At 51.9% G+C, this 27,388-nt stretch overlaps 2 protein-coding genes and 1 non-coding gene across 6 annotated transcripts in view; 2 read left to right on the forward strand and 1 right to left on the reverse strand.

Annotated features, from left to right (window-relative positions):
- The window catches only part of IGF2BP1 (insulin like growth factor 2 mRNA binding protein 1), a 30,126-nt gene extending 18,197 nt beyond the window's left edge, over positions 1 to 11,929 (forward strand). Inside the window, exons 3-16 of one of the 4 annotated variants that reach the window (XM_074926615.1) lie at positions 4,002 to 4,050; positions 4,579 to 4,630; positions 5,449 to 5,512; positions 7,211 to 7,492; positions 8,199 to 8,333; positions 8,583 to 8,705; positions 9,190 to 9,325; positions 9,805 to 9,931; positions 10,120 to 10,164; positions 10,224 to 10,351; positions 10,523 to 10,597; positions 10,916 to 11,047; positions 11,236 to 11,349; positions 11,735 to 11,929. In XM_074926615.1, the coding sequence (XP_074782716.1) occupies positions 4,002 to 4,050; positions 4,579 to 4,630; positions 5,449 to 5,512; positions 7,211 to 7,492; positions 8,199 to 8,333; positions 8,583 to 8,705; positions 9,190 to 9,325; positions 9,805 to 9,931; positions 10,120 to 10,164; positions 10,224 to 10,351; positions 10,523 to 10,597; positions 10,916 to 11,047; positions 11,236 to 11,349; positions 11,735 to 11,827 (1,555 nt within the window). In that variant the 3' untranslated portion in view covers positions 11,828 to 11,929. Of the gene's footprint in view, positions 1 to 4,001; positions 4,051 to 4,578; positions 4,631 to 5,448; positions 5,513 to 7,210; positions 7,493 to 8,198; positions 8,334 to 8,582; positions 8,706 to 9,189; positions 9,330 to 9,804; positions 9,932 to 10,119; positions 10,165 to 10,223; positions 10,352 to 10,522; positions 10,598 to 10,915; positions 11,048 to 11,235; positions 11,350 to 11,734 lie in introns of all 4 variants that reach the window. The other 3 variants (XM_074926617.1, XM_074926616.1, XM_074926618.1) reach the window with 3 other exon arrangements.
- A 9,967-nt stretch (positions 11,930 to 21,896) lies between these two features.
- Positions 21,897 to 21,968, forward strand: TRNAQ-UUG (transfer RNA glutamine (anticodon UUG)). Its single transcript has one exon. It is a non-coding gene; the product is annotated as a tRNA-Gln (tRNA).
- Positions 21,969 to 22,624: 656 nt separating this feature from the next.
- Positions 22,625 to 26,411, reverse strand: GNGT2 (G protein subunit gamma transducin 2). The gene is made up of 3 exons (XM_074926825.1): positions 26,196 to 26,411; positions 25,042 to 25,131; positions 22,625 to 24,672 (listed from the first exon to the last, which is right to left on the reverse strand). Exons 2-3 carry the CDS (start codon positions 25,123 to 25,125, stop codon positions 24,547 to 24,549), a joined length of 210 nt encoding a protein of 69 aa, XP_074782926.1. The 5' UTR covers positions 25,126 to 25,131; positions 26,196 to 26,411; the 3' UTR covers positions 22,625 to 24,546.
- Between the last annotated feature and the right edge of the window lie 977 nt (positions 26,412 to 27,388).

The raw sequence follows: 27,388 nt of genomic DNA on the forward strand, positions 1-27,388 counted from the left end.
ATTTAAAAATTAAAAACCAACATCACCACCCCCCGTCCCGCCCAACCCAGTTTAGATTTCTTAATGATGATTCTGCCTCCCTGGGTGATCAGGGTTTTCTGCAAAGGTTGCTGAGGGTACCAATCCGTTCGTGCTGCCGATGTGCTGTGGACACCTGAGGGTGCCCAGCTCCCAGGATGCAGTTGCCGACGTGACACCGAGCGCTGGGAGGGCCCTGGGTGTGTTAGGGACACACAATGGTTTCCAGCTGGCTCCGGGGCTGTCAGAGACCAGCAGTGAGTATTTTCTGAATGAACAAGGCTTTCCTTTGCTGCTGCTTTTTCCCATTTCAGCTCCCTTTCTCCCCCTCTGGAGAAAGAGGTTCCTTCTGGTGCACTTTGGGTTTGACCCACACGATGGGCACAGCACGAGAGGGCAGGATGGTACCTGGATACTGCAGGATCCTCCGTGACACTTTGCTCTGTCTCTTTGCTTTTCCCCGCAGTGAAGTTTAACCTGTTGGTGTGTTGAGCTCTTTAAAGAGTTGAAAGAAAACCCGAGGAAAGCCTTTAGTGGAGCAGATCTTGGTGCTTCCACTGCTCGGGGGTAGTAAGGGGCTGACTCAAGATGCTCATCTGTGGTGTGGGTCCCATTGCAGCCCCTCGTTACAGTCCGGTTGCATCAGGATGGGTGTTTTTTTACCCCAGTGGGTGTCTTTTTTTTTCCCCAGTGAGCCCAACCCACGGCTGGGGAGGGTTTACTGAGAGGGTCAAGAGATTTGAAAGGTCTTGCTTTGCCTCCTGGTTCTGCAGGAGAGCCAGCAGATCTGCACGGGGCTGCTGGGCACGTTGGCAGGTTTTTGAGGGCTGAAGGAGGGATGTAGCGAGATGCTAAAATCCCGTTACCACAAATAGCACCGACGGAGCAGGAGGAGGGCGACGCCAGGATCCATCCTTGGGACTCACGATTCCTCTCCCCTTACAGCCCTGCAGCTGTTCGCCCTCCTCTCTCCACCCCCATTTTTTAAAAATTTTTGATTTTTTTTTCTCTTTAAGTAAAAAAGACCCCAACAACACGTGGGCAGAAACCATCCCGTTTTACAAATAGACATTTTTTTTTTTTACCAGGTCGATCGATCAGTCCGCTCCGGCTCACCCCAAGGATCTGGGAGGCTCCTGCCTTTGCCATGAGCTGAGCAGCATCTGTGAGAGGTGTTGCCTTCTCCCGCGGGCTGGAAATGTTGGGGCTGGTCCGTGGGTGCTGCCCGCCCGAGGGGCACGAGTGCCGGTCCTGGCTGGCAGCCGAGGTCGGGCGAGCGGAGGTTGTGAGAGCCCTTCAGAGGCGCAGGAGGGAGGAGCTCCTGCCTTTGGCACATCGTGAATAAAAAGCCGGGGAATCGCCGTCTCGCGGAGTTATTTATTTGGAGTAAAGCTCCGCTCGGCGTGGAGGTGGGAGCGGGCAGAACCGGGCTGTGGCATTCGGTGGCGTGAAGAAGTGGCGTTTTGTGATGAGGATTTAAATACAGCAGGACCTGCTTTGAGCAAAGCAAATAGTGGGGGTTATTTATTCATGACTTCCTCTGTAATTCTAACCACAGCCGGTGCCGAGCGCTGGGATGGAGCCGGATTCGAGCAGGGGCTGCTCGTCGGAGGGGGAGGTTTCCCCTCGCTGAGAAGCCAGACCTCACCGAAGGGTGATGGATGTGGCCCCGATTCCACCCTCCTCGGGGCAGGATGGGCACCCCTGGAGATGGGCCAGGAGTCAAGTATTCGGGATGCCGGGGTTTTGTGGGATCCTGCTGTGTTCTGTGCAGCTCACCTGGCTGGGCTGATAAAAGATCCATCGCTCGCTCCGAGCGCGGCCTCGCGGGGATTTAATATCCATCAGCGATGGAGACTGTTAGGAGCAGCAAATAATCCAAGTGGCCTGGTCGCGATGGGAGGAATTACCGGTTAATTAACATATTAATAAAAGCACAGTGGCCCCAGTGAGGCGCAGAGGAGCCCCTCACCTTTCCCGGTGTGGATGCAGGTGATGCTTTGCCTGGGCAGACACTCCAGCAAGCTCAGAAAAGAAGATCTAATTTTTTTTTTTTTTTAAATTTTTTTTTTGGGGGGCAGAAAATTAGATGCCACCAGCAGAATTACGGTGTGAGGACATAAATGGCTCTTTTCTCTCCATAGCACATTTGATTCTGGTCACGTATGTGCAGAACACATGCTCTGCCCGTGCAGATGCTTGTAGCTATCCGGACAAGTTTCCGTGGCAGGGGTGGGTGGTGGGAGACCTATGGGGTTTCCTCTATCACTTCGAATCCTTTTGACCCTCCCCGGGCTGTGACATTCTTCGCATTCTGAATTTCTTAATCTCTCTTCCATTCATTTTGGGATGCGGATTAGCATGTAAACGAGAGATCTGGTTTCAGAGTGTGGCCTCCCCCGACTTTGCTTCCTGCAGCCCCCCACGACACGCTACGATTTTAAGGGTTTGTTGTTTTTTTTTTTCCCCCATCCACCCGGTTTGCATCTGTATTAGTGACAACATTTGGTGTTTCGGAGCATTCCTGGTGGCTGAGCTGGCAGGAATGCTGAAACTCTTATTCTTTGTGCTTAATTTTGACTTTTAGAAGGGAGAGACACCCCAAATCTGGTGGTTCCATCCCTCCGGTCTGAATCTTTGGGAAATCTTTGGTGACTTTGGGAAACATCAGTTCTGGTTTTGTTTGAAACAACTGACTCAGCCAGCCCTTTCAGGGATTTTGATGTGTGTGGGTTTGCGTCGGCAGCGCGGATCAGAGGGGATGCTCGAGGCAGCTGCTTTTACCTCACGGGATGAAGGGGTTGAGGAGGAATCCTTACCTGTGTGGCTAAATCATACCCATGGCTTTGGGCCATTTCATGCTGAGACGATTTCTTCTCATTGACAAATGAGCTGAGCCACCTTCTGAAGTTGTGTAATTAGAAGATAAGGATCTGGAACCTCATTTTCTCTCCTTTTTCTGGATTATTTCATGCGTTCATAAGTAGTTTGAATTTGAGGCCCAGGTGTGAGAGTATTTACCTGATATAGTGCTGCCAGCGCTGAGCTGCCTGCCATGGTCATGCCATTTATCTTGCTTTTCTTTAGGCATCTTAAAATTCAGAGGTTTTGGTTATTCCTGGAAAACAGAAGCCAAGAGGAGGGGGACCAGCCATCCGTGGGGAGGTTGGCACTGTTCGCCCCTGGTTTGCACACACAAAGCTGCATCTTTCAAAGCCTTGGGTACCTAAAGGGGTTATTGCCTTTAGGTGGGGGTTCTCGGGGTGTCCGGCAGCACGTTGGGGTGCTGACAGCCGTGGTGCCGTGGCTACACGCCGATGCCTGAGCCACCGGACGAGCCCACGGCTGCTCTCAGCTGTCTGCAGCAGCTGCAGGGCGAGGGGCGGGTCGGGGGGGGGACAGCACCCCCGGGGCAAATTTGGCATCGGAATGAAAAAAAAAAGAGTTTCTATTTTGGGAAAAGCGAGGTTAGGAAAAGCCAAAAAATGTGAGCAGAGAAGCGGTCAAACCATCTCAGGTGGTGGAGCCAGGATGCCCGTGCCTTGATCTCCCCGGTTAAAATCCAGCCGGGTTTTGGGACGTGGCAGCGATGCTCCAGCGGTTGGTGACATCCCAAGGGTCGTCTCTTCGTGCCTCCAGCGCGGGAGGGCAGGTTACATGAACACACAGCTCCCTTTCTGCTTTCTAATCCTTTTATTTAATCTGGAAAAAATCTCTGCCTTTCCAGCCGTGCCCACGTTAGGGCTCCAGCCAGTGCCAAAGGGTCGGGGGGATTTTTTACATCTTGTTCTCACTGAAGTTTCCAGTGTAAATCCAGCACCGACCGGGCTGGGTGTAATTAGCCAAAAATCATCAGAAACCCCAGTAGCGTATGGAAATGCAAAGCTTGATTAGATACGTCAACGTGCAACAGTTCAACGCAAGATAACCACGTTTCGGACACCAAATCTGCTTTTTTTTTAATCACTTTTTATTTATTTCAGGAGCCGGAAAATTCAAATCCGAAACATCCCACCCCAGCTGCGATGGGAGGTAAGAGGAGCAAGGGGAGAAGTGTAGATTAGATTTAAGGACTAATTCCCCCCCGCCAGGTTTCCGTACTTGGGATTAAAATTGATTTATCCTTTCCTTTGTTGTTAATTGGGTCTAATTATACCAGACCTTTGCATCCGTGTAGCTTATTCCTCTTCCATTACAGGAGTAAATGGAAGTGGTAGAAGCAATGTAAGCTACACCAACAAGAATCCCCATTAATAACAGGGTTGTATGATTTATCTATTGTATAAGGAACAAAATGGATCCTTTCTTCCCACTGACTGCTGGGACTTTTCTCTGAATCTTTTTTTTTTTTTTTTTTTGCCCCCCCCCCCCCCCCCCCCCCTCCCCAAGCTGGCTCCGAGGCTTCTTGGTCCAGCATCCTGGGGCAGGCAGAAGCTTCCTTCATCTAATTGCTTGTGAAATCTTAATGACTAGAAAGCTGTCTTTATTGATTGATTGTATTTCCCTGGTCTGTCCTGACGTTCCCAGTGTAAAGTAGGTTTTTTTTCCTTCCTTTTCCAGGTTCTGGATGGTTTGCTGGCCCAGTATGGCACCGTAGAAAACTGCGAGCAAGGTAGAACTGAAAAAAAAGATGCCAACTTGCTGTTATTTAAGATATTTTCTGCCCCAACTATTTGGGGGGGGAGGAGAGTAAGGACAGGCACACAGTTTGCTTTTGTCAGCAGAAGCTGCGGCTAAAGATGTCAAGAGGTCTCAGCCTGATTGCTGGGGCTTTTTTTTTTAATTATTATTTTTTTTTGGTTCTCTACTGCTAAAAGACGAGTCCAGTGTGGTGGCTTTGGGCAGCACACGTGGGTGTCCCTGCATCGGGTGCCGGGTTGGCGTCGTTCCCACCTCACCTGTGGGTCCCCCCCGGCAGCTACTTGGGGGAAAGGTGCTGGATGCTCTCCCGAGGCCGGCCAGGGACTATCTGTCTCCACTCAGCAGATTTTATCTCAGCCTCTAATGGCAATCAGTTGAGACAGGAGGTTTAATATTGCCCTCGGGATGTTTAATGAGAGTAGAGTTACCATAACCCTCCTAGAAATGGAAAAGAGGGCTCGGAGGAGCTCCCGGGGCTGTCCCCAGGCTCCGGCGAGGGATGGCAGGGTGGAGATGGCTTTGGTGGCTTTGCTGCAGAGTGCAGTGACATATTGGCATCCTTTAAATAAAGCAGGAAGGGTCTGTGCTGCCCAGGGTGAAGCCCAGCATGGCCTGAGCCCTCAGACACTCTTCTTCCTCGCAGGAGTAAGATGTTTGCAAATCCCTGAGGAGCTCTGAAGGGAACTCATCCAAGCGGGGATTTGTCTGAGAGGGTCTCTCGGCTTTTCAGGGGGCCTTGGTGTGAGGAATTCACGCTGCTTTTCTAATTTCTGCCTCTCTTGCTTGCAGTGAACACGGACAGCGAGACGGCCGTTGTCAACGTCACCTACGCCAACCGGGAGCAGACCAGGCAGTAAGTGCCCCGGGGTGCCCCAGGAGCTCGGGCTGCCCTCCCTGCTGCGGCTCCATCCCCTTTTCCCTCTTACAGAAAACACTATTTCCAATGCTGGGAGTCAGCTTACCCCAGAATTCCTAAATTTTGGCTAAAATGAAACAAATCTTTGAGGACGTGCTCCCCAAGTTCTGATTTCTTTTTCCTTCACCTTCAGGTGGACGTCCAAGTTTTTAGGCTTTGCTGTGCAGTTCAGAGAGTAAAACCAGAACGTAACGTAATTTCCTTGAGCAAAAAAGCGCTCGAGGAAAAGTAGAGATTTTTCTGGTACCTACATGATTTCAGGAGTTACGTCTCCAGAAAAAGTAATAATGAGACCAAATATCATAGGAGCTGGCAGGTGTCGGGCAGCAAGTGTCCCCTCTGGCTGGTGGCTGTGTCACTGGGACACTTGCAGCTCCTTTCCTCACCCAGCCTGGGGAAAGTCAGGCTTTGCACTAAATGCAAATGGAAAATTAATGGGGTGTTCACCTCGCTGTATTTCGCTTTCCTTTTGCCCCGATGAGGGACTCTGGAAAGGGAGGGGATCGGCGCTTTCCTCGGAGGGCAGCCTGGAGGAGCTCAGGGGTTGATTGATAGGTTTTTAATCCAGGAATGTTTCCGTCACCGAGGCAGCCACATCTCAAATGTGGCCACAGCGGCCGCGCCACCGTCCCCGGGGACGTCGCCTGTGGTCACTCTGCCAAAGCACCGGCTTCCAAACGGCCTTCCGGCCGATAATGCTTCAGCTGTCAAACTCAAATTTGCTGTGGTTGCGTGCGTGGCCGCAGCAAACTTTCGTGGGGGAACCACTGTTTGGTTTTACTTTCTGTAATAACACGGGGCAGGGTCTGGCTGTGGAGCCCAGCAAGAGGAACGCTCCTGGTTTGCCCTCCTATCCCTTGTCCATCCACACCAGCCCTGCACTTTACACCCCATGAGGTGAAATATTTGGAGTTTCTTTCACCGGGAAGCACTCAGCAAAAGAATTTTGTGCAGTTTAGTTTCGCTGTCAGATCTGCAAGCCTTCTCTGCTTTTTCCTCCTCCGGGGACGCGTGTGCTTCATCCAGCGTCTCCCTCTTAGTCCCTTCGTGTCCTGCAGCGATGGGGCTGCGAGCAGGGAAACTCTCTGTTCAGCCAGTTTTAGGGGTTTGTTTGGTAGGTTTTTTTTGGTTTTTTTTGCGAGAGTTGAGTCACTGACCACTTTCTGGAGAGCTGCAGTTTGGGTTGTCTCCGTAGGAAGCCGGGGAGGTTTGAAGGAGCTGCAGAGAGCAGTGGCCAAAGCCGTGGCTTTGCTCTTGCTGCCAGCCCCATCTATCGACAGCTTTCAGCTCTTGCAGTCCCCGAAGTCCTGCTGGGAGAGGGATTTGAGCTACCAGACAAAAATCATAAGGTGGAGGAGACTTGGGAATCGCTCCCTGCACAAACCTGTCCTTGTCCTGGTTGCTCGGAAAGTTTCCCCTTAAAATACTTTGGCTCATCCAGGCTGGTTGGAAAGTCCTGCCAGGTCCCTGTGGCATCACTGACATCTCCTTTCCTTGGTCCCGGTGCTTCCTCTCTGGGCGTTACACCAGGGAGGGCTTGGCCCGTTTTGAGTTGAGCTAATTCTTATGCGCTGCCGCTTGGCGAGGGAGCGTGACAGGAGGGACCCCCCACCCTGACCCCTTCTCCCCTTCCAGAGCCATCATGAAGCTGAACGGGCACCAGCTGGAGAACCACGCGCTGAAGGTCTCCTACATCCCCGACGAGCAGTCCCTGCCAGGGCCGGAGAACGGGCGGCGGGGCGGCTTCGGGGCGCGCGGTGCCCCCAGGCAGGGCTCCCCCGTCACCGCGGGGGCACCGGTCAAGCAGCAGCCGGTGGATATCCCCCTCCGCCTCCTGGTGCCCACCCAGTACGTGGGTGCCATCATCGGCAAGGAAGGAGCCACCATCAGGAACATCACCAAGCAGACGCAGTCCAAGTGAGTCCGTTCTCCCACGAGCCAGTTTGCACCTTGCCCAGGGGTCTGCAGTGATCTACCAGGCTGGATTTTTTTTTTTTTTTTTTTTTTTCCAGAGAACAGGCTATTTGAGGCCCCTCTGGCTCTCCTGCCATGCAGGGCAGTGTGTCCAAGAGCCACCTTCCCATGCCCTGCCCCAGCCAGGCTTTCTTGGCTGCAGTTCCCTCCACGTCTCCCTTTGCTGGGGCTGTCCTGGCTGGGACGGGATTTGGGCAGGCGCACGGGGAAGGTCAGTGCTTCAGCTGGTCTTGTTTAACATGAGCTTGTTGAGCTTCACCTTCCTACTCTTGCATTTGGCCCCCAAGTTTGTGTTGGCTACAGCTCTTGTCCCCCAAGGAAGGCTTTATCTGAGACGTGGAATGATGGACAGCCCATCCCATCCCCCAGGCACGTGCTTGTTCCACTACTTAATCGCTCCTGTTGCTTAAAATAAATAGATGCTGACGCCTTATTTGGATTTCTGTGATTTGAGCTTCTAGCCGCTGCGTCCACATCGAGTATCAAGCCCAGAATTAACTCCTCTTGCCTTCCCTGGGTGCATATAACCTTACAGCTGAGTGTGAGCTCCAGGCGGTTTGTGGGGAGCGGAGCAGCCGGCGTTGACGTTGCTGGGAAGCTGCAGAGCTCCTCCTCCCCGCGCCCCCCAACACCCATCCCGTGCTTGCAGGATCGACGTGCACCGGAAAGAAAACGCGGGAGCTGCAGAAAAAGCCATCAGCATCCACTCCACCCCCGAGGGCTGCTCCGCCGCCTGCAAGATGATTTTGGAGATCATGCAGAAGGAGGCGAAGGACACCAAGACGTAAGGTTTCCCCCTGCCTTTCTGTGCGCGTTTAACCCAGGCGTGGCTCTTGGCTGGGTTCTGGTACCACCCCAACACCCCGAGCCAGGTGATGCTCCCATGTGGGCAGAAGCTTCGGTTTGGGGGACCCAGGGGCTCTAAGCAAGGGGACTTGAGCTTGCCCCATCCCTCTGTACCAAATCCCTCCTCTTCTGGCTGCAGTAATCCTTCATGTTGTTTTTTTTTTTTCCCCCCCTTTCCTCTCTCAAGAGCTGACGAAGTGCCTCTGAAAATCTTGGCCCATAACAACTTTGTGGGGCGCCTGATTGGCAAAGAAGGGCGAAACTTGAAGAAAGTGGAGCAGGACACAGAGACAAAGATCACCATCTCGTCGTAAGGCTCCTCGCTGCCTTTGGGGAAACCAGGGCAGACCTTCAGCCCAGGGCAGATGGGGAGGATGAGGAGGAGACGGGTGATGTGATGAGAGTGGGCAGAGATGCTTCTCTGTCAGCTGGGAAGCCAGCCTGTGGCATGGGTGCTTTACTCCCCAGATTGAAAAATCTTGGCTTTATGTTGTCTGTATTCCTCTCCCCATCGCTTTGGTGTTCCCGCCCTGTCCCTTCAGGGCTGCAGAGCTCAGAACTGGCTGGGACGGGGGTTTTACTCTTAAGCCATGTTTTTAGGGAAGGCAGAGCGGACTTCCCAGTGCAAACCATGATACCTGCTCTGACTGGGACCAGACAGTCTCAGCATATGGTGGCAGTAGCACCCAGTGTCCCTGGCTCCCCAAGAGCACCCATCAGAAGGACTGGAGAACCTGGCGTAGCACTGGTCGGGCAGGGCAGGGTCTCGGCGCTGACCCTGGCTGTCCCCTCAGCTTGCAGGACCTGACTCTGTACAACCCCGAAAGGACCATCACGGTGAAGGGCTCCATCGAGAACTGCTGCAAAGCGGAGCAGGAGATCATGAAGAAAGTGCGGGAAGCCTACGAGAACGACGTGGCCGCCATGAGTGTGAGTGGAATCTGGTCCTGCCCTGCATCTCGGCTGATGGGAGCTCTCTAGGAGGGTTGTTCAGTCTGGAGAAGAGGAGGCTGAGGGGAGACCTCCTGGCCCTCTGCAACTCCCTGCCAGGAGGGGGCAGAGAGGGGGGATGAGTCTCTGGAGCCAAGGCCCCAGCGCCAGGCCCCGAGGGAATGGCCTCAAGCTGCCCAGGGCAGGGTCAGGCTGGCTCTGAGGAAGGATTTCTGTGCAGAAGGGGCTGTTGGGCGTTGGAATGGGCTGCCCAGGGCAGGGGGGAGTCCCCGGGATCCCTGGGGGGGTTGAAGAGTCGGGCTGAGCCAGCGCTGAGGGATCTGGGGGAGTTGGGAAGGGTCAGGGTGAGGTTCATGGTTGGGCTGGAGGAGCTTCAAGGGCTTTTCCAACCCAGATGAGTCTGGAATTCTGTGACGCCCTGATAAAACCAATGAGCATTTCTTTCCTCTTGCCCTTAGTTACAATCTCACCTCATCCCTGGCCTTAACCTGGCTGCCGTTGGCCTCTTCCCTGCCTCCTCCAACGCAGTACCTCCTCCACCCAGCAGCGTCTCCGGGGCTGCGCCATACAGCTCCTTCATGGTAGGTGAACACCAGGCAGCTCAAACTCCTCCTGCTTCCAGCTTGGGGATCTCCCCTGCCTGGAGAAGACCCTCGTGATGGTCGGGGTTGTGCCTCCAGCATCCCCCGCTGCCAGCAGGCAGGTCAGGTCCAGCGTGGGGGCAAGATCTGGTCTTGGAAACTCAGCGGAGAAGCTGTTCAGCCCCTGCAGAGGGTCTGGTGGTGGCTCAGCCCTGCACCCTTGGGAGAGGTGTGGGCATCATTTGAGAGGGGACATGGAACCTTGATCCCCGTGGTGACGCCCTGAACGGTGACACTGTACCCGCAGCCTCCGGAGCAGGAGACGGTGCACGTCTTCATCCCCGCGCAGGCGGTCGGCGCCATCATCGGCAAGAAGGGGCAGCACATCAAGCAGCTCTCCCGGTTCGCAAGTGCCTCTATCAAGGTAGAGTTGTCCCGGTGATGACCCCCCTACTCTTCCAGCACCTCCCTGGGCCTGGAGGGGGGGCCCTTTCTGGCTGCAGAAACCACCTGGAAAAACCCAGGTGTTCAGGCTGGGGGCCCAATCCTACGGCGCTCCCCGCTACAGCCATCACCATCTCTCTCCCCGCTCCAGATTGCTCCTCCGGAGACGCCGGACTCCAAAGTGCGCATGGTCGTCATCACGGGCCCCCCGGAAGCTCAGTTCAAGGTTCCCCCTGCGCTGCCCTCACCGCGGGGGATTTGGGGAGTCCCTCTCTGTCACCCCGTGGAGCCGGGAAGGGAGGAGCAGGATGGTTGAGCCCAATTTTGAGCCCTTCAGTTTGTGGTTGGGTTAAGCCAGCAGCAGCTCTCCCAGGGGCTGAACTGGTTTGAAATCCTGAGGAACTGGGATTTCCTGGGATGCTGGCGGGTCTCAGGGGTGGAGAACATCCCCCCCCCCGGCCCCGAGCTGGCTGCCACGGTTGGGGACACGCTGGGGAAAGGCATCTCGGGTGGCGTCTGACTCCGTGCTCCGTCCCCTCCGCAGGCACAAGGCAGGATTTACGGGAAGCTGAAGGAGGAAAACTTCTTTGGACCGAAGGAAGAAGTGAAGCTGGAGACACACATCCGGGTGCCCGCCTCGGCCGCGGGCAGGGTCATCGGCAAAGGGGGCAAAACCGTAAGGAAAAGCGGTGCTTGGATGGGGGTGGGAGCACCTGGGGGGGACATGCACCCCCTCCCTGGGAGGGTGGCTGCTTCGTGGCAGTGCCTGGGGACACCCCAGGGACAGATTTCCCGGGGGACTGGCTGGGGTTTCCCGCAGCGGCTCGTCCTTGCCGCGGGGTGATCTCTGCCTCTTCCCGGCAGGTCAACGAGCTGCAGAACCTGACGGCAGCCGAGGTGGTGGTGCCGCGGGACCAGACCCCCGACGAGAATGAGCAGGTCATTGTGAAGATCATCGGGCACTTCTACGCCAGCCAGGTACGGCCCCGGCGGCTCCTGCGCTAAACACTAGTGGATTCTCTGATGGCTTGTATGGGGTTGTGCCCAACGTGCGTCTCCTCCTGTGGAAGTTTGTTTTTTTTTTTTCCACGCCTGGCTGGTGGTGGTTGCAGAAGTGGGTGACGGTGAGCTGTGCCTTTTTGCCGTGGGTAACGGTGGGGGGAAGCAGGAAGAGGCATGGCAGAGTGTGACCTCCCGAACCCAACTTCTGGAGGAAACACCACTCAAACTAGAGCAGGAAGGGATTTCCAGGAGTGAGTTCTCTCCATCGTCTTTCACACAACATGCAAAGCTGTTTCCCTCACCCCAGGGCCCCAGGGTCTGTCCCCCTCCAGCTCTTCTCTTTTGTTCTTCTCATCGGCAGATGGCTCAGCGCAAGATCCGAGACATCCTGGCCCAGGTGAAGCAGCAGCACCAGAAGGGACAGAGCGGCCAGACGCAAGCGCGGAGGAAATAAGAGCAGCACCAACACCAACGTGAAAAGCGGAACAAGCCAATGCCGGGCTTAAGAGTGGCTGGGAATCAGTTACCGTAGACAGATGCTAATTTTTTTCATTAACCGATCGAGATTAAAAGGCAGTTTGATTGGCTTCCGAGGTAGATGGCTAGGGTTTAAAAAAAAAAAAAAAAAAAAAAAATAAAAATTTATTTGGATCCGTTTTTAAGCTCCACGTGCCAGGACAGCTACTTAAATGAAATGAGAGGTGCTGCAACGGGCCGGGCTGCTCTGCTGGGGCCGGCGTGGCACCGGGTGCCCAGGGAGGGTGATGATGTGACAAAGCCTTGGCCACCGTGGCACTGGGTCCCCTCTTGTGGGTGCAGCATTTGCCCTCTCATTTAAGTAGCCTCTGGAGGTCCTGTCCCAGCCGAGGTGCCCGGTGGCTACATCTCCCCAACCCTCTCCCTCCCCACGGCTGGTGGATATTCCCAGAGTGACATTAAGCCTTTTGGAGCATTTAATTTTGATTTTTTTTTTTTTTTTCAGTTTTAATTTTTTTTTTTTTTTTAAATTCCAGGCGATTCTTGCCAACCCCTATTGGTAAATGAGATCCATTGTGGGGAAAAAAAAAAAAAAAAAGATAAAAAAACACCCCCCACCTTAGCACCAAATGGATTTGTGTCCCTTGGGAGCTCTGCACCGCTCCAGTCTCGGAACCACCAGCGGGCAGGTGGGAGGGCAGGATTCCTCCTGCCTGTGCTGCCTGCAGTGCAGTGCCTTGTAAAGCCTTAGAAGCCAGGAGAGCACCTCTATTTTCCAGGATTTTTTTTTTTTCTTTCAGTTGTTTGAATGTTTCTTTTCATTTTAGGTTAGTTTAAAGAAAGACTTTTTTTTTTTTTAGTGGGTTTTTGTTTTTTTTTTTTGAAGCCTATGAAATAATGGCAGAAGCGGGACATGCGACCCATTTTTTTCTCAGTGATCTCCACTGTGGAGGTGATGACCCGTCCTAGAGACGAGGCAAACTGTCTGGGTGAGGGAAGAGCTTTTGCTTTTCCCTCCTCCCTTCAAGCAACAGCAATAAACCACCACCAAAAAAAAAAAAAAAAAAAAAGCAAAGAAACCCCTGCTTGGTAGGAAATATTGAATTAATTTTCATCTCTTTAGTAATCAGATTATGGGAACTAAATGCACGCAGAATGGTTTGGGGGGTCGGGAGGGAGCTGGAGGGGCTGGGGGGTGCAGCACAGAGATGCCCACCCGCAGGGGACTTGGCTTTGCCGCCGATCCCGGGCTGGTTTTGTGCCCAACTCCTTTGCCACGTCCCCTACCAGCTGCCCTCGGCCTCAGTTTCCCCACCCAGAGCGGGAGGTTTGTGCCCTGAAATCCCGTCGGAGCCTCCAGGGGCTCAGCCCTGGGGGAATACAGGGTGGTTTATTTTAAATTTTTTTTTTTTTTTTTTTTTCCAAAAACACCCAGGGAATATATTTATTAACGAACTGGGGAGATGCCAGCTCACACGAACTCCCCTGGGGCTGCTTGTGTCTTACTCCCCCCTCCGCTCCAAATCTCTCTAGGTGAGGAAAAAATATTCCTGAAATTTGGCACATTTTTATTAGTTTATAAAGATTTTTTTTTTTTTTGGTTGTTATTTAAAAAAAAACCACAAAACACCAACCACCACCCTCCTTTCTGCAGTAAGAATAACTGTTCTCATGAGACGATACCAAATATATACGTCAAACGAATGTAATATGGTTACTGATTCCCGTCACTCTTATGTGGATTTTATATTTTAGATATATTTTAATGATTTGTTTTTAATATTGAGTATTTGGAAGGGACAGTAACTGCTGCCATCGCCTCTTCCAGGCAGGGGAAGGTCTTGTCTCCATGGTGGAGCTGGGGCAGCCCCCGTGCTGCTTTTTTTTTTTATTTTATTTTTTTAATTTTCTGGAAATGCATCTGAAATATGGATTTATGCTCATTTTCCTGCAAATTGGGGCGGGAAAATGGAAAAACAAAATTGGGGTTAATCTGGGGGGGGATGATTGGGATTAATCTGAGGGATGAGGCCGGATCCTGTCACCTGGTGGGTGCGGGACACCCAGGAGCAACCCCTGGGTGAGTCAATTTGAGGTTAAAAGGAGGGAATTTGGAACGAACCTCGCACTGATGTTTTTTTACCCGTTTATTTTCTGAAGTGGAGACCAGCCCTTCCGCTCGAGCAGGCGTTTTCCTGGGCGCATCCTCCAAAGCCAAACCTGGCTTGAAGTTCAGTTCACGCAGCATCGGGAAGGCGGGTGGTTCATTGATAAGGGAACACGGCAGCAGTTACTGTCCTTTAAACCATTGCAACAACAGGGCGATGTGGGGGAAGGCCAGGTATTGCTGTGTGTTTGAGCAATGAGAGAAAAAAAAAAAAGAAAAAAAAAAAAAAGAAGAGAAAAGAAAAAAAAAAAAGCTACCTCAAGGTATGAAGTTACCTCAGCAATCGATTTTTTTTTTTTTTTTTTTTTTTTGGGCTTGCTGATATTTTATATAAAAGCTGATAGTCTTGAATATTTTATTTTTTTAATGAAAAGAGAAGTTAAGTTTCATAATTTCTTATGAGCCAGGAGTTATGTGCAGGTAACCAAGTGTTATGAGCTCTCTATGGAGAACGACAGGAATTTCAGACATAGTGGAAAAGATGGCAGCAGCTTCTTTTTTTTTTTTTTTTTTTTTTTTTGGCCTTTTCAAGCCAGTTAATGAATTTCACCACAAAACAAGAGCTGTCAGATGTCGCGACTCTTTGAGACCTTGGACAAATTGGAGCCCACCAACTTTTTCAATTGGGGGAAAAAAAAAACCACCTTAATTTCTTTCTTTTTTTTTTTTTTTTTTTTTTTAATTGAATTTAAAAAAAAAAAATCCAACAACCAAAACCTGCTACTGGCTGAAAGGCCTTTCTCAATCCAACTCCATCGAGAAATCAAATTATTAAAGAGCTTTGGGATCAGAAATCTTCCACTCCCGGGGATGTGAGGACGGACTCCTAGGCAGCGTTGACTATGCAAAGTGGGGTACACGGGGTTTGCTGGTATTTAAACCACACCAGCTCAGGCGATTTTTTTTTCAAACACTTGGAAGCCATATATATATATATATATATATTTATATATATCCCAGAACCCAAACGAATCGGCCTCCTGTGTTGCCACAGAGGCAGTGTCGAACCATCTTCTCCACTATGATGCTGTTAAATATTTTACAGAGATTTGCCTCCGTTTTACCGAGGATAAGCAATTTAAAAAAAAAAAAAAAAAAAAAAGTGAGAAGGAGAGAGAGAGAAATTAACGGGAGCCAATTTTGTTTTTTTTTTCTTTATATATATATAAACGCACATCGAGGAGAGAGAGGATGAATCCAACCCCGAGGACCGATGGGCCTGAAGCTCTCTGCCCACTCCAACAGGTCCATGTGGGTTTTTTTTGTTTTTTTTTTTAAGTCCCATCTTGCTATTTTTCACTGTACCTGCAGGAAAACAACCCTTGCTTGAATGATAGTTAAAAAATACAAGAAATTTGGTGGTAGTAAAGTGAATTTGGGAGCAGCGGGTGCTGCCATCCCCATCCCGCTGCCCCGTGCCTCTTTCCCCCCCTCCCGCGAAAATCTTTGGGGTGAGTGAGGAGCATGGGATCCGACCCATCACTGGTGGTAGGGAAGCACGGATCCTTTTTCTTCCCATAAATTTGGGGTCAAAAGAACAAAATTAAGGCTTGGCAGCACCCGGCTGGCAGCTCCTGCCCCTCAGGGCAGCGGGAGAGGGGCTTCTGTGGGGTTTTCCTTATTTTAAAATTCCATTTTTTTTTTTTTTTTTTTTTTTTTTTTAGGAAGACTGATTATTTGTCCTAGGAAAAATGGTTTCTTATTACTTGAAATCTCTGGCTCTCTACTTTTTTTTTTTTTTTCCCAGCCTTGCACAGAACAGTGTATTCAGACATCGGTGATTATAATTGTCTTTTTCCAACAGCAAGCGTTTTTGATAACTGGTTCAAACTGTATCATTGAGGGATAAAAAAAAAACCAAACAACCAACAAATCCCCCCCCAAGCACCCCCAGTCCTGTTGATCTGGTTGTTGCAGTGAGAAGATCTTGACCTAAAAATCTGATGATTCAGGGGAAACCTTTGATGCTTTTTCCCACCCCCAAGGTGGTCCCGCTGCTGTAATGTAGGAGCGATCGATGCTTTTTCTGGGGGGGAGGGGGGAAATCTCTTTTGTTTTCCCAAGGGAAATTATTTATATAAAGTGATTTGCAGTAAGGAAGACGCCTCCAAGCATCTCCCATCTTTCTCCGGAGCCAAGCTGAGCTGGGAAGAGCGAGAGCGGGATAAAACAGGATCCCTGGCGTGGCTGGTTGGTGAGATGGGTGGCAGGAGACGCGAGTGAGCCCTGGATCAGGCCTGGAATGAATAAGCAGGAAAAAAAAAACAAAAAAAGCTCTAGTGAACCCCAAAAGCAAGCAGGAAGGATCCCTGGCCCCGTGGTAGCTCTTCTAGCCGCTCTCTTTGTGCCAGAATAAAAGGTAATTTAGGGGGAACATCCTCATGGAGGGGTGAGAGATGCTATCAGCTCCTCTCTGCCGTGCTTTTATCCTAGCAGAAATAATTTGTTTTGGTTTTTTTAATTTTTTTTTTTTTCCCCTCTGTGAGCAAGGAGCAGCCTCAGCCCTGCCCCATCCTGGGATGCACGGGGGGGGGGGGTGGTCAGCTGCTGTCCTGAAACATCCTTGTCTGTGTGGTGAGGAAGGATGTGGAGCTTTTAAGTTGGAGCAGGGGGACGTAGGGAGCCTCCAGGCAGGATTTGGGGAACAGGGTAAAGTGGGTTTCTGCGGCTGGGTCATGCCGAGGAGGAGTTGCAGGCAGCGAGCAGGCAGAGCTTGTGCTGCTGGCTGCCTCTCCTGCCACGGGGCAGGAAGGAAAGGACGCTAAGCAAAGCACTTCTCCGTGCCTCAGTTTCCCCCGTGGGGGTGATGCTGCTCTCCTACCTCACAGGGCTGGTGTGAGGATGAACAAATTCCCCGTCTTTGGAAGCACTTTGAGCTCCTCGGTGCCGTGTCCTGTGCAAAGCATCACCGGAACGAGCCGCCGCCGCCGCGTTACGGAGAGACTTGGATATGGGGGTTCGCCTCGTTTTTAATGCTGTCAGAGTCTTCTTTTGCCATTCAGCTGGAGAAAAAGAGAAAAAGGCAAAAAAAAAAAAAATTTTCCCAAAATCCCAGCTAATGTTTCTTCTTTTCCAAGCTCTGAACGCGTTCTCAGCCGCTAAGAGCATCTGTGGGCTCAGCAGCGATCCTGGGGCCGTGTTCCCTCCCTGCAGCCTGACCTGGCTGACAGACTGGAAGGGTTTTACGGAGTCAAACTAGAGGAAAATCCATTGTAAATACTGAAAAAAACCCTGCCTCTAAGCTACATTTTTTTTGTTTCCTGGGCATTAGGTTTTGGGTTTGTTTTATTTTTTTTTTTTTTAGTGCACTAAATAAAAAAAAAAAAAAAAAAAAGAAGAAAGCAGTAAAAGTTAGTCAGGTAGTTAATCAGTGCCAGAAAAAAAAAAAAAAATTAATTTCTAGCTTCAACTATTTTGAGTGTTTTCTAGACTCTGAAAAAAAAAAAAAAGATCAGAAACGCAGACTTGCTATAAGACAGTTGAAGACGTTAATTTAATTTCGTTTTATTGATGTAGGTCTTCCCTCCCTGTCCCCTGCTGGTCCACACAACATAGGCTTTTGATATTTTTGCAACTTTCTTATTTTTGGAGAATTTAGTAACTGAGGGTTGGGGTGTTTTTTTTGGGTTCTGATTTTTTTTTTTTTTTTGATCGTTTTTAATTTCTTTTTTTTGTTTGTTTGTTTTTCCGTTGTAGCTTTTTCTTTTGTTTGGATGAAATCGGTGTGATCCTGTGAAACGTGTATTCTCCTGAGAGGGCACAGAAATATTTAAGCATCCTCCTAACGCGCTGGCTCCCGGCAGCCGCTTGGGCTGTGCCTTGTTGAGTCTGGCCGTGGGCTTTCCCGGCCGGAGGGTGCAGGATTTGGCTGTGGATTGGCTTTGGGAGCTGGAAGCAGCGATGGGGCGGTGGGAACGAGCCCTGCTTTGGGCTCGGGAGGCTTCGAGCTGCTGGTCGGAGGTGGGTGGCCACGGGCCGGGTACCCGGCGCTTGGGAAGTGGCCTCGGAGCAGGTGCTTGGCAATAACTGGTCAAAGCTTGGAATTAATTCGGGAAGCCCAACGGCGGCTCCACATCGGCAGCGCGTGGGGAAGAGAGAGATGCGTCCCCATTCGGTTGAATAAGCCTTTCTTCTTACTATTTTTCTTTGATTTTTTTTTTTTTTAAATGTTATTTCTTTTTTTTAAACTCATTTGTGATTGTGGATGAGATTCAGAGCAGAGCAAAACCAGCCAGAGGCTCTTAAAATCATGAATTTTTTATTATTTTTTTTTTTGGAGACGGTGCAGGTGCTGCGAGCTGGAAACGTACACGTACAAAACTACCTCAGAGCTGACAGGGAGCCCCGAGGGACCGATGGGGGGGTCCCTCATCACCCCCCACGGCAGGATCTGGCCTCTGGCACCCCCGAGCTCAGCAGAGACCCTCCCGACTGGTGGTGGGGGAGGCAGTTTTGACCTCCTGGTTCGATGCCCTGCGGTTAGGTAGAGCTGTGTGGTGGAGGAGGAGGAAGAGGAGAGCCGAGGAGGAAGGCTCTGGAGGATGCCAGAAGGGTGGCAGGATGGGCTGGGGGCTGAGTCAGACCCAAAAGTCAGCCCTGGGCTGACTGGGGTGTGCGTTTGATCCCTGCTGCTTTACTGTACGTTACAGAATTCTTGAGTTTTTTTGTTGAATACCTCTGTGGGCGGCGGGGGGGGGAGATGCTCTGCTGGACCCGCCAGCGTGGCAGAGCGGTGGGTTATGAACTGTGGATAATATTTGGGTGCTGCCGATCAGCCCGAGCTAACAGCGAAAGGGATTTTTTTGCTTAAAAAAAAAAAAAGAAAAAATTTTTTTAAAAGAATTTAATAATTTAAACCCCAGGAGTTGGGATGTACGACAGAACTGAAACAGAACTGAAGCTTTTTTTTTTTTTTTTTAAATTTTGGACAAGTTTGGGAAATGGTCTCTGCAAAGAAACACTTAAGTCCAGCGGGAAGGAGTTCGCTGATGTTTTGGGGTGGGAAGGGCTGATCCGGAGCACGAGCCTGGCAGAGCTGCCCACGGGAGGCAGGGAATGGCGCTGGGCAGAACATCCTGGAAAATTGATGGGATTGACCAGAATCAGGGCAGAAAATAACCCTTAAAATGGCCATAATTGGTGCGAGTGTTTGTTACCCAGCAGTTTAATCGCGTCGGTTCGTTTAAAACGCATCTGGATGAATCTCGGGATCAAATTCCTTGACTTCAGGAGGAAATCTGGCCCTAAACCGTGACTCCCCCCTGTGTCACTGCCGCCTCTGTCGGTTCCTGCGGCCGAATCGAAACCCGACAAATTTTCTGGTGGCTCCAGAGGAGGCAAAATCCCCCCCCCCCCCCCCGTGAAGCCCGAGATTTCCTGAGAGCCCCGAGCGGCCGGTGCCCGTGGAGTCCCTCAGCATCACCGCACGTCAAACCCAGGGGCACGACCTTATATATAACCAATTCATTTTTGTTTATCTACCTCTTAGCGACAATAGATTAAAAAAACTAGGTAGTGGCAACTCCACATGCTGTAGTTTAGGGGAAAAAAAAAAAAAAAAAAAAATTACTCTCTTTTTTCCAAAGAAAAATGTTCTTTAAAAATAGAATTTATGGGCTTTCTTTTCACTTTAAAGTGGTCATTAGTTGTAAAAGCTCCAGACCTCAGCAGTCCGAAATGTTTGGTTGTGACTGATTTTTTTTTTTTTTTGAATGCTCTATCTTCCATGACTTTTTTTTTTTTTTTTTCCTTTTGAACTTGGATATTTACTTCTTTCATCAGCAGTACACCTCCATCCTCCTCGCTCCCCCAGCCCGGTGGGGCTGAACCCTAGTTTTTTGCTGGCGGAATTGCAGTCGATGGTTGTTTTTTGGTTTGGGTTTTTTTTTTTTTCCTAGCAGCTTTTTGGGGCAGGACTGCAGCAGCGGGTTGATGGCAGCATGAGGGGGGTGATCGAGCTGAAGTTGGGGTGCTGTATCACTCTGCACCCTGCCTCCGGGAGCACCCAGCACCTCCTCATCCACCGGATGGGTGCACCCGAGGGTGCTGCTTCTACTGGCAGCTGCCCCAATACAATTTCAGACTATTCAGAAAAAAAAAAATTGTACTTTTCTGTAATGATATTGTTTTTCCTCTTTTCAGCTGATTTGTTTCTTTTTGCCCTTTCCCCCCTCCCTCTCCTCCTTGCCTCTTCTAATCCGTGTTCTTCCCTTGTCCCCTCGCGTGAGGCAGTTTGTTGGCTTGGATGTGGAGTTGGGATTACGGATGGACGTGGGCTCCATTTCTCTTCCAGCGGGTTGTTTTTTTTTTGGATTTTTTTTTTTTTTTTTGCCACAAACCGCTTTACTCCACTGTTTCATTTTTAAAAATGATAATAATAATAAAAAACCAACAAACAAGCAAAAAAACCCCACCTTATACTGGTTTTGTGTGTTTATATGGGGTAGGGGGGAGGAAGAAAGGTAGAAATAAAGGGGGGGGGGATAGAGAAATAAAGGAGGGAATAGAGGAAAAAATAGAGAAAGAAAGGGGGGAATTGAGTTAAAAGAGAGAAGGGGGGAAATGAGGAAAAATAGAGTAAGGAAGGGGGAATTAAGGGATGAAGGGAGGAAGAGGGGGGGAAATAAGGGATGAAGGGAGGAAGAGGGGGGAAATAAGGGATGAAGGGAGGAAGAAAGGGGAAATAAGGGATGAAGGGAGGAAGAGGGGGGAAATAAGGGATGAAGGGAGGAAGAAAGGGGAAATAAGGGATGAAGGGAGGAAGAAAGGGGGAAATAAGGGATGAAGGGAGGAAGGAAGGGGGAAATAAGGGATGAAGGGAGGAAGAGGGGGGAAATAAGGGATGAAGGGAGGAAGAAAGGGGAAATAAGGGATGAAGGGAGGAAGAGGGGGGAAATAAGGGATGAAGGGAGGAAGAAAGGGGAAATAAGGGATGAAGGGAGGAAGGAAGGGGGAAATAAGGGATGAAGGGAGGAAGAAAGGGGGAAATAAGGGATGAAGGGAGGAAGAAAGGGGAAATAGAGGAAGGAAGGGAGGAAGAGGGGGGAAATAAGGGATGAAGGGAGGAAGAAAGGGGAAATAAGGGATGAAGGGAGGAAGGAAGGGGGAAATAAGGGATGAAGGGAGGAAGAAAGGGGGAAATAAGGGATGAAGGGAGGAAGAAAGGGGAAATAGAGGAAGGAAGGGGGAAATAAGGGATGAAGGGAGGAAGAAAGGGGAAATAAGGGATGAAGGGAGGAAGGAAGGGGGAAATAGAGGGAGGAAGAAAGGGGAAATAGAGGGAGGAAGGGGAAATAAGGGATAAAGGGAGGAAGGGAGGGGGAAGTAGAGGGATGAAGGGATTAAGGAAGGGGGGAGAAAGGGAGGAAGGAAGGGGAACTAAGGGAGAAAGGAAGGGGAAACAGAGGGATAAATGGAGAAAGGAAGCGGATAAATGAGGAAAAGAGAGAAAAAAAACCCCGTGAGGCAACGATTATTGAGAGTTGAGGATGAGGAGCAGCGAAGCTGGGGGATATCCCAGCCTCTCGCTGCTGCCGGTAGCACCCGAATGGGGCCAGTATCGTGATTTAAGGGGGGGTTGGAGGAATAATTAATGGATTTTTTTTTTTGTGGGTGGGGATGTTTACACACACACCCACCCACCACACCCCCTCCATCGGGATGCTGCAGCCTCCGGATCCTCCAGGGGGGCTCAAGGGCACCGAGAGCGACCGAAGGTCGCTCTCGGTGCCCTTGAGCCCCCCAGGGAGGATCCGGAGGCTGCCCCTGGGGTGATGGGGGGGACCCAAAACGGGATTCAAAGGGTTGGGGGGGGGTGTGAAAATTTCCCCCGTGGGCGAAGAAATAGACTGAGAGCACGAGGCCGAGTTGTCCACGTAGCGGTCCCATGGTGTAATGGTTAGCACTCTGGACTTTGAATCCAGCGATCCGAGTTCAAATCTCGGTGGGACCTCGCGGGTTGTTTTTTGTTTTTTGTTTTTTTTTTTGGTGTATTTTTATATTTTAATTTTTTTTAAAAAAAAAAAACTTTTGGCCGCCGCTTTCGGAAATGCGGAGGGTGGCGGCTACGAACCGGGAAGGGAGAGCTGGGGGTGGGTTTTAACACCGCCTTGCCTCCTCCCGCCGGGCTCCATTTTGTGCGGGGGCGTCGGCACTTCGCTACGCATGCGCCGGCAGCCCCCTCCCATTCTCCCTCTTCCCAGCGCTGATTGGGCGCGCGGGATGACATTCTCGCTTACCCGCGTTTCTATTGGCTGTAAGCGCGCTCCGTCCCGCCTCCCAACGCGTTGTAATGAAGCGACGACTCTCGGCCGCGGGTTCGCGGCCGCGGGTGGGCAATCGGCACTGAAGGCCTGGCCTTGGCTTAAGCCGCCGTTAGGCCGGGGTCGCCCTAAATCCCTTCAGCAGTGGTTTAGCCGGCTCTGACGCGGGTTTCCAGCCGATTAACGGGTCAATCCCTACTGAGCACCAGGAACCCGATGGGGTTATCACCCTGGTTTAGGCAGACCGGGCTCTGCTGCTCTGCTTTGGTTTAAGAGCCAGGCCCAGGCTGAGCCAGCGGCCTCACAACCCTGCCCCTCGCCGCCGCAGGAAAGACAGAGGCAATGGTCGAGCTGGTGGGTTTATTTAACGTCTGCAGGAAAGAACAAAACCACCACCACATTTATTTTTGTCTTTTTTTTTTTTTTTTTTTTTTTTTATGGCTAGACAAGGACACGGAGCGGAGGTACTGGCTGCAAGGAGTGACGGAGACCCCCTGCCTGAGGAAAAGCCTCTTCCTTGTGTCAGTCCTCTGCCAGGGAACCCCCGACCTTGGGGTGTCTCTGGAGCTGAAGTGCCAAGGGGTCCCCCCCAGCCCCATGGACACCGGGCTGAGCTGGGCTGGCCCATCCATGAGACCAGCAGGTAGGAAAACGCTGCTCCAAGTGGGGTCAAAAGCAATTTCCTTGCGAGTGCCATGTTGAAACTAGTCCCAGGCCCATCTCCACGTGCTCCTGGAACCCCGGTGTCCCAGTAACCCCACACCGTTCCCAACCCGCAGCGAGTACCTGCTGCACCATCGTCTCTTCCCAAACACTGGGGGGGGGGGGAAGAGGTTTGTTTCTGCCTTGAGTTTGTGGCTGTCGTCTTACTCTGTGTGTAAATCTGCCCTGGGACGTGTGTAACCTCCGCGCTGAGCCCCAGGGGAGTTTCACTGTGGGCCTGAGGGCTGCTGCTGTGTCAGAGGTGGGCTAGCATGAAGCAGAAGTGGGATGGGGACAGCCTGCAGCAGGACCTGAGGGACTCTGAGAAAGAAAAAAGAGCTGCTGCTTCTGTTTGATATTGATTGGGGAAGTTTGGAGAGTTTTTCCCCAAAGAATATGTAGCTGTGATGGATTTAAAAAACCCCAAACAAGAACAAAAGAATCCTAACACCCCAGAAAACCAAACCCCACAAATCTTCCCTGAAGTATCACCCTGCTGACCTCGGAAGCTGGCTGTGCCCCAGCTGATGTGGTTTTTTTTCTACCGAGCAGAGGATGAAATTTGTCCTAGAAAAGAGCTGCCTTGGGGAGCAGGAGGTTTAGGGCCTGGCATTGCTAGCTTAGGGCTTTGTGAGTCCTGTCTTGCTCCAGGGAGCTGCTGTCCCCCCGCAAACTGCCTGTCCCAAGTCATCCCCATCACTGACGGGACACGGCGGGCCGCGACGTGCAGCCCCTCTGCCCGCATGGGGCCCGGTGGCAGCGGCAGAGGGGAGCTGGGGGTGAAGCAGAGGCAACTGCTCAGAGCCACCAGGGTCACAGGCAGGACCTGACAGCCCTGGGCTTGCTTTCCCACGGCTGCCAGGGGCTTTCCAGGGGTGGAGGAAGCGAGACTCAGAGGCAGGGTGAGGGTTTGAACAAGCTGCCTGGGGCCTCGCTCCTGCCTGTGCTCTACCCTGCGTTGGGGGAAGCCCACCCAGCCCTGCTCCCTGCCAGCTGCCTGGTGGGTGCGAGCGGTGATCAACAGAGTAGGAGTAAAGAGAATAAAGCTTCAAACCCCTGGAAGTCCCAAAACAATGCGGTGAGTATTGCTTTCCTCTGCCAGGTGGGGAAACTGAGGCACCGAGAAGGACCGACTTGAGCAAAGTGCTGCTGGGAGGCTTTTCTGCAGCAAGGGGGGGGGCTTGGCTCAGCACTGGGCTGCTTGGAGAAGTGTGAGACCAGACGCAGTTCTGTGCTTTCGTTAAAGCCCAGTTTGCTGCTGGCTGCTAAAAATGCAGAAGTTTTGCTTGCAGGAAGTCAAATATAGATCAGCCATGAGAGCCCAAAAGCACACACTGTGCTGGCTGCTGAACCTCATCTCCGGTGGCAGTGGGGTAATTTTTTTTTTTTCCTTTTTTCTTTTCTCTTTTTTTTTTTTTTTCTCCTTTTGTCATAGTTTAGATGTGCTACGCTTTGGTTCTGGACTCCCCAGTGCTGAAGTCAGACTACAGGGAAAGCAGATTTTTGACAGTCTTGGTTTCCACACGGGAACATCCCCGTGCCCGGCAGTGACAGCCGCGGGGGCGATCAGCTTATTGTACAGCCACCCTTCTCCTTAAAGGGGTTCTTGTCCTCGGGGACTCCTTTCAGCAGCGGGTCCTCGCCCGCCATGGACTCGATGTACTCCTTGATCTCTTTGCCAGTCTTGGAGACCTGCCGGGGAAGGAGACGCTCCGTGTTGGTTATGGGATGGAATCCTCACCGCAGAGCTGCGCTCCCGCTCGTCAGCTCCCTACAAACCCGTTTGAACAGCCCGGAGAGGGGAACCGTGGCCACGACCACCCCACCCAGCAGCCCCAGGGTGCTACAGGCACCTCGCTGGGTGCGGGGCTGCAGTCCTTGGGCTCTGGGGCATGAGGCTGAGCCTGAGGGGGATGTTTGCCTTGAGGGGAGAGGTGCGAGTGCACATGCTTCTGCCTGTGTTTGAGGTTTAATTTCAGGGGTTGTGGTTCTTTGCAGCATGATCAGGCCCAAAAGTTACCCCAGGGAACAGCCCTTTTGTGTTCTGGGTGGAAGACTCACCATTTGCCTCTCGTTCTTCACCTCCTTCTTCAGCTGATCCAGCTCCATCTTCAGCAGCTCCTTCTCTGTCATGTCCTGAGCCATTTTGCCCTGTAACCGTGGGGAAACGGCTCGTTATTAATGTAGAGCTGGGCTTCTAAGACACATTAGGACTGTTGCTTTGGCCCTGTGACAGAGTTGCAAACAGCACTAATGTCTCAGCTACCCCCACAGTGAGAGATGGGCTGGTGGTAAAAAAAAAAAAAAAAAAAAAAAAAAGAGGCGGGAGAAGACACCTTTCAGGCACCTTTCAAAAACCCTTCTTGCAACATCTGCTGTACCCAGATTTTCGTTTGCTTGTTCTCAGCAGGCACATCGAGTGACAGATGCAGTTCGGGGGCAGTGGAGGAGGATCCAGCCTGGTTTTTAGAGGGGTCTTGGCTACCACAGAGGCTGTTTCCCCAGGACACGAGTGGCCAGTTGAGTGGGGCTGGCTGAGCCGGGAGAAAAGCTGCTGCCTTGGAGCTGTCGGAGCCTCAGGGGAGAACCTGGATGCCCAGATCTGCAAACTAGACCTTCCTCATCAGTGTCCGGTGCCTGGGCAAGATGCAAGTTTTCTGAGGAATTAAGTATCTTTTCTCCTTTTTTTTTCTTCTCTCCCCTCCTTGTGCTTTCTCCTCAGGTAAGTGATAACATGGATTATGGCCCCTTCACTGCTGTCACCTTGCCTATTTGCACGCAGAGGCGTTGCTTGCTGTGACTGAAAGCTTTTGAGGCTGTGTGGGTTGGAAAAGCCCAGCTCTTTTTTTCACAAAAGCCCATCCAAGGATTAGATGAGATTCCCACACAGCTGGTTTGTGCTGCTGAGATCTGTTCCTGTGTTAAAACTTGGGTTTGAAAGCATAGCCACAACCTTCTAAATAAAGTCAATGTGATTCAGCCAAAATATGCCTTGGCCCTGCTTTGGAAGGTGTCAAGCTTTCGTGTCCCAGACACTGCTGGTTTTCTGCAGTGGTGTGCGTGCCTGGTGCCTCTCTCTCCCCGTTGACACCCCGGGAGATGCTCGTGGCAGAGCGTGAGGAGCCAAAATCTGTGGCACAGCCACGGAGCGGAGGCTCCCAAACCGGCTGGACCCCACGATGCCATTTGTACCTGGAGGGAGCAAAGCCACTTACCTCTGGGGATGAGGCGCTGCCCCTCTCAGCGGTGGGGATGTTCAGAGATGCAGCTGAGAGGAGATGCCGTCGACTGAGCCTTTGCTCTCTTGCTCCAGGCTTGAAGACTCCGTCAGCTCTCCGGAAGGGTGGTGGGGAGCAGATGTCTTTGGGCCTTAAGCTGATAATAGACTCAGGAGAATAAGCTGGTCAGGTGTTGGGCATTAGCCTTAAATAAGGATAATCGGGGCTGGGGCTGTGGGGAGGGGCTGGAAGGATGGGGTGGAGGGGCTGGGGCACCTGGGAAGCTCTTGAGCTCCTGCCCTGCCCGGGATGGAGGGACTGGCCCTGTAGGAATCGCAGCAGCTTTCCCCGAGTTTAGGAGGGGATGGAGAGGAGGGGGGCGAGGGTGAGAGCACTTCTGGGGGGCTGGCGCAGCCTCCTCGGGGGCCGGGAGCAGCACGGGTGGCTCTTGGTCCTTCAGGGTGTAAGGAGCTGGGCTGGTCCTGGAGGAAATTCATCATTTCCCTTGTCCTTGTGCTGGTGGGGCTGCGGGCTCAGGAAGGGCCGAGCCCTAACGTGGGTTTTGCTCTTGTCTGGCTGGTGTGAAGTTGCTGGGGCTGAGGGCAGAGTCTGGGAGGCCCCAAGGAGGGACCTGCCTGGGGAGGAGGAGGCGGAGGGGGATTTCCAAGCACTGGGGAAGTGGGAATTTCCTGTCCTCGAAACAGCCTCACCCGTGGGGGTGTGAAAGGTTGTTAAGCAGAGCAGGGAGAAGGACGCCTTGTCCCAGGCGAGGGAAGGACGGCACCTCCGTGGGGTCACTTGTCACATCCCGCTGAGCTGAGCGAGGTCGGGGGGACCGGGACAGGTCACAGGGGATCAGGGACAGGACAAGAGGGAACGGCTTGAAACTGCAACAGGGGAGGCTCAGGCTGGGCAGGAGGAAAAAATGTTTCCCAGCAAGAGTGGTCAGAGAGTGGAACAGGCTGCCCAGGGAGGGGGGAGTCCCCATCCCTGGGGGGGTTTAAGGGCCGTTGGGATGAGCTGTGGGGGATGTGGGGTAGGGCAGAACTTTGTAGAGTCGGGCCGAGGGTTGGACTCGATGATCCCGAGGGGCTTTTCCAACCTGAAGGATCCTGCGTGTGACAGTGCTGTGGGGGGTGCCCGGGGCACACGGGGCTTTTCCAGGACCTGGCAGCGGACACGCTGCCCTT

This window comes from Athene noctua, chromosome 25 (genome assembly GCF_965140245.1).
Source record: "Athene noctua chromosome 25, bAthNoc1.hap1.1, whole genome shotgun sequence".
NCBI classification, from domain to species: Eukaryota; Metazoa; Chordata; class Aves; order Strigiformes; family Strigidae; genus Athene; species Athene noctua.

What these genes read in the sequence shown, in the direction of transcription:
- GNGT2 (XM_074926825.1), bottom strand. Translation starts at nt 25,125, where the DNA reads ATGGCTCAGGACATGACAGAGAAGGAGCTGCTGAAGATGGAGCTGGAT. An exon ending in TGAAGAACGAGAGGCAAATG is followed by an intron (nt 24,673 to 25,041) that starts GTGAGTCTTCCA and finishes CTTCCCCGGCAG; the next exon opens with GTCTCCAAGACTGGCAAAGA.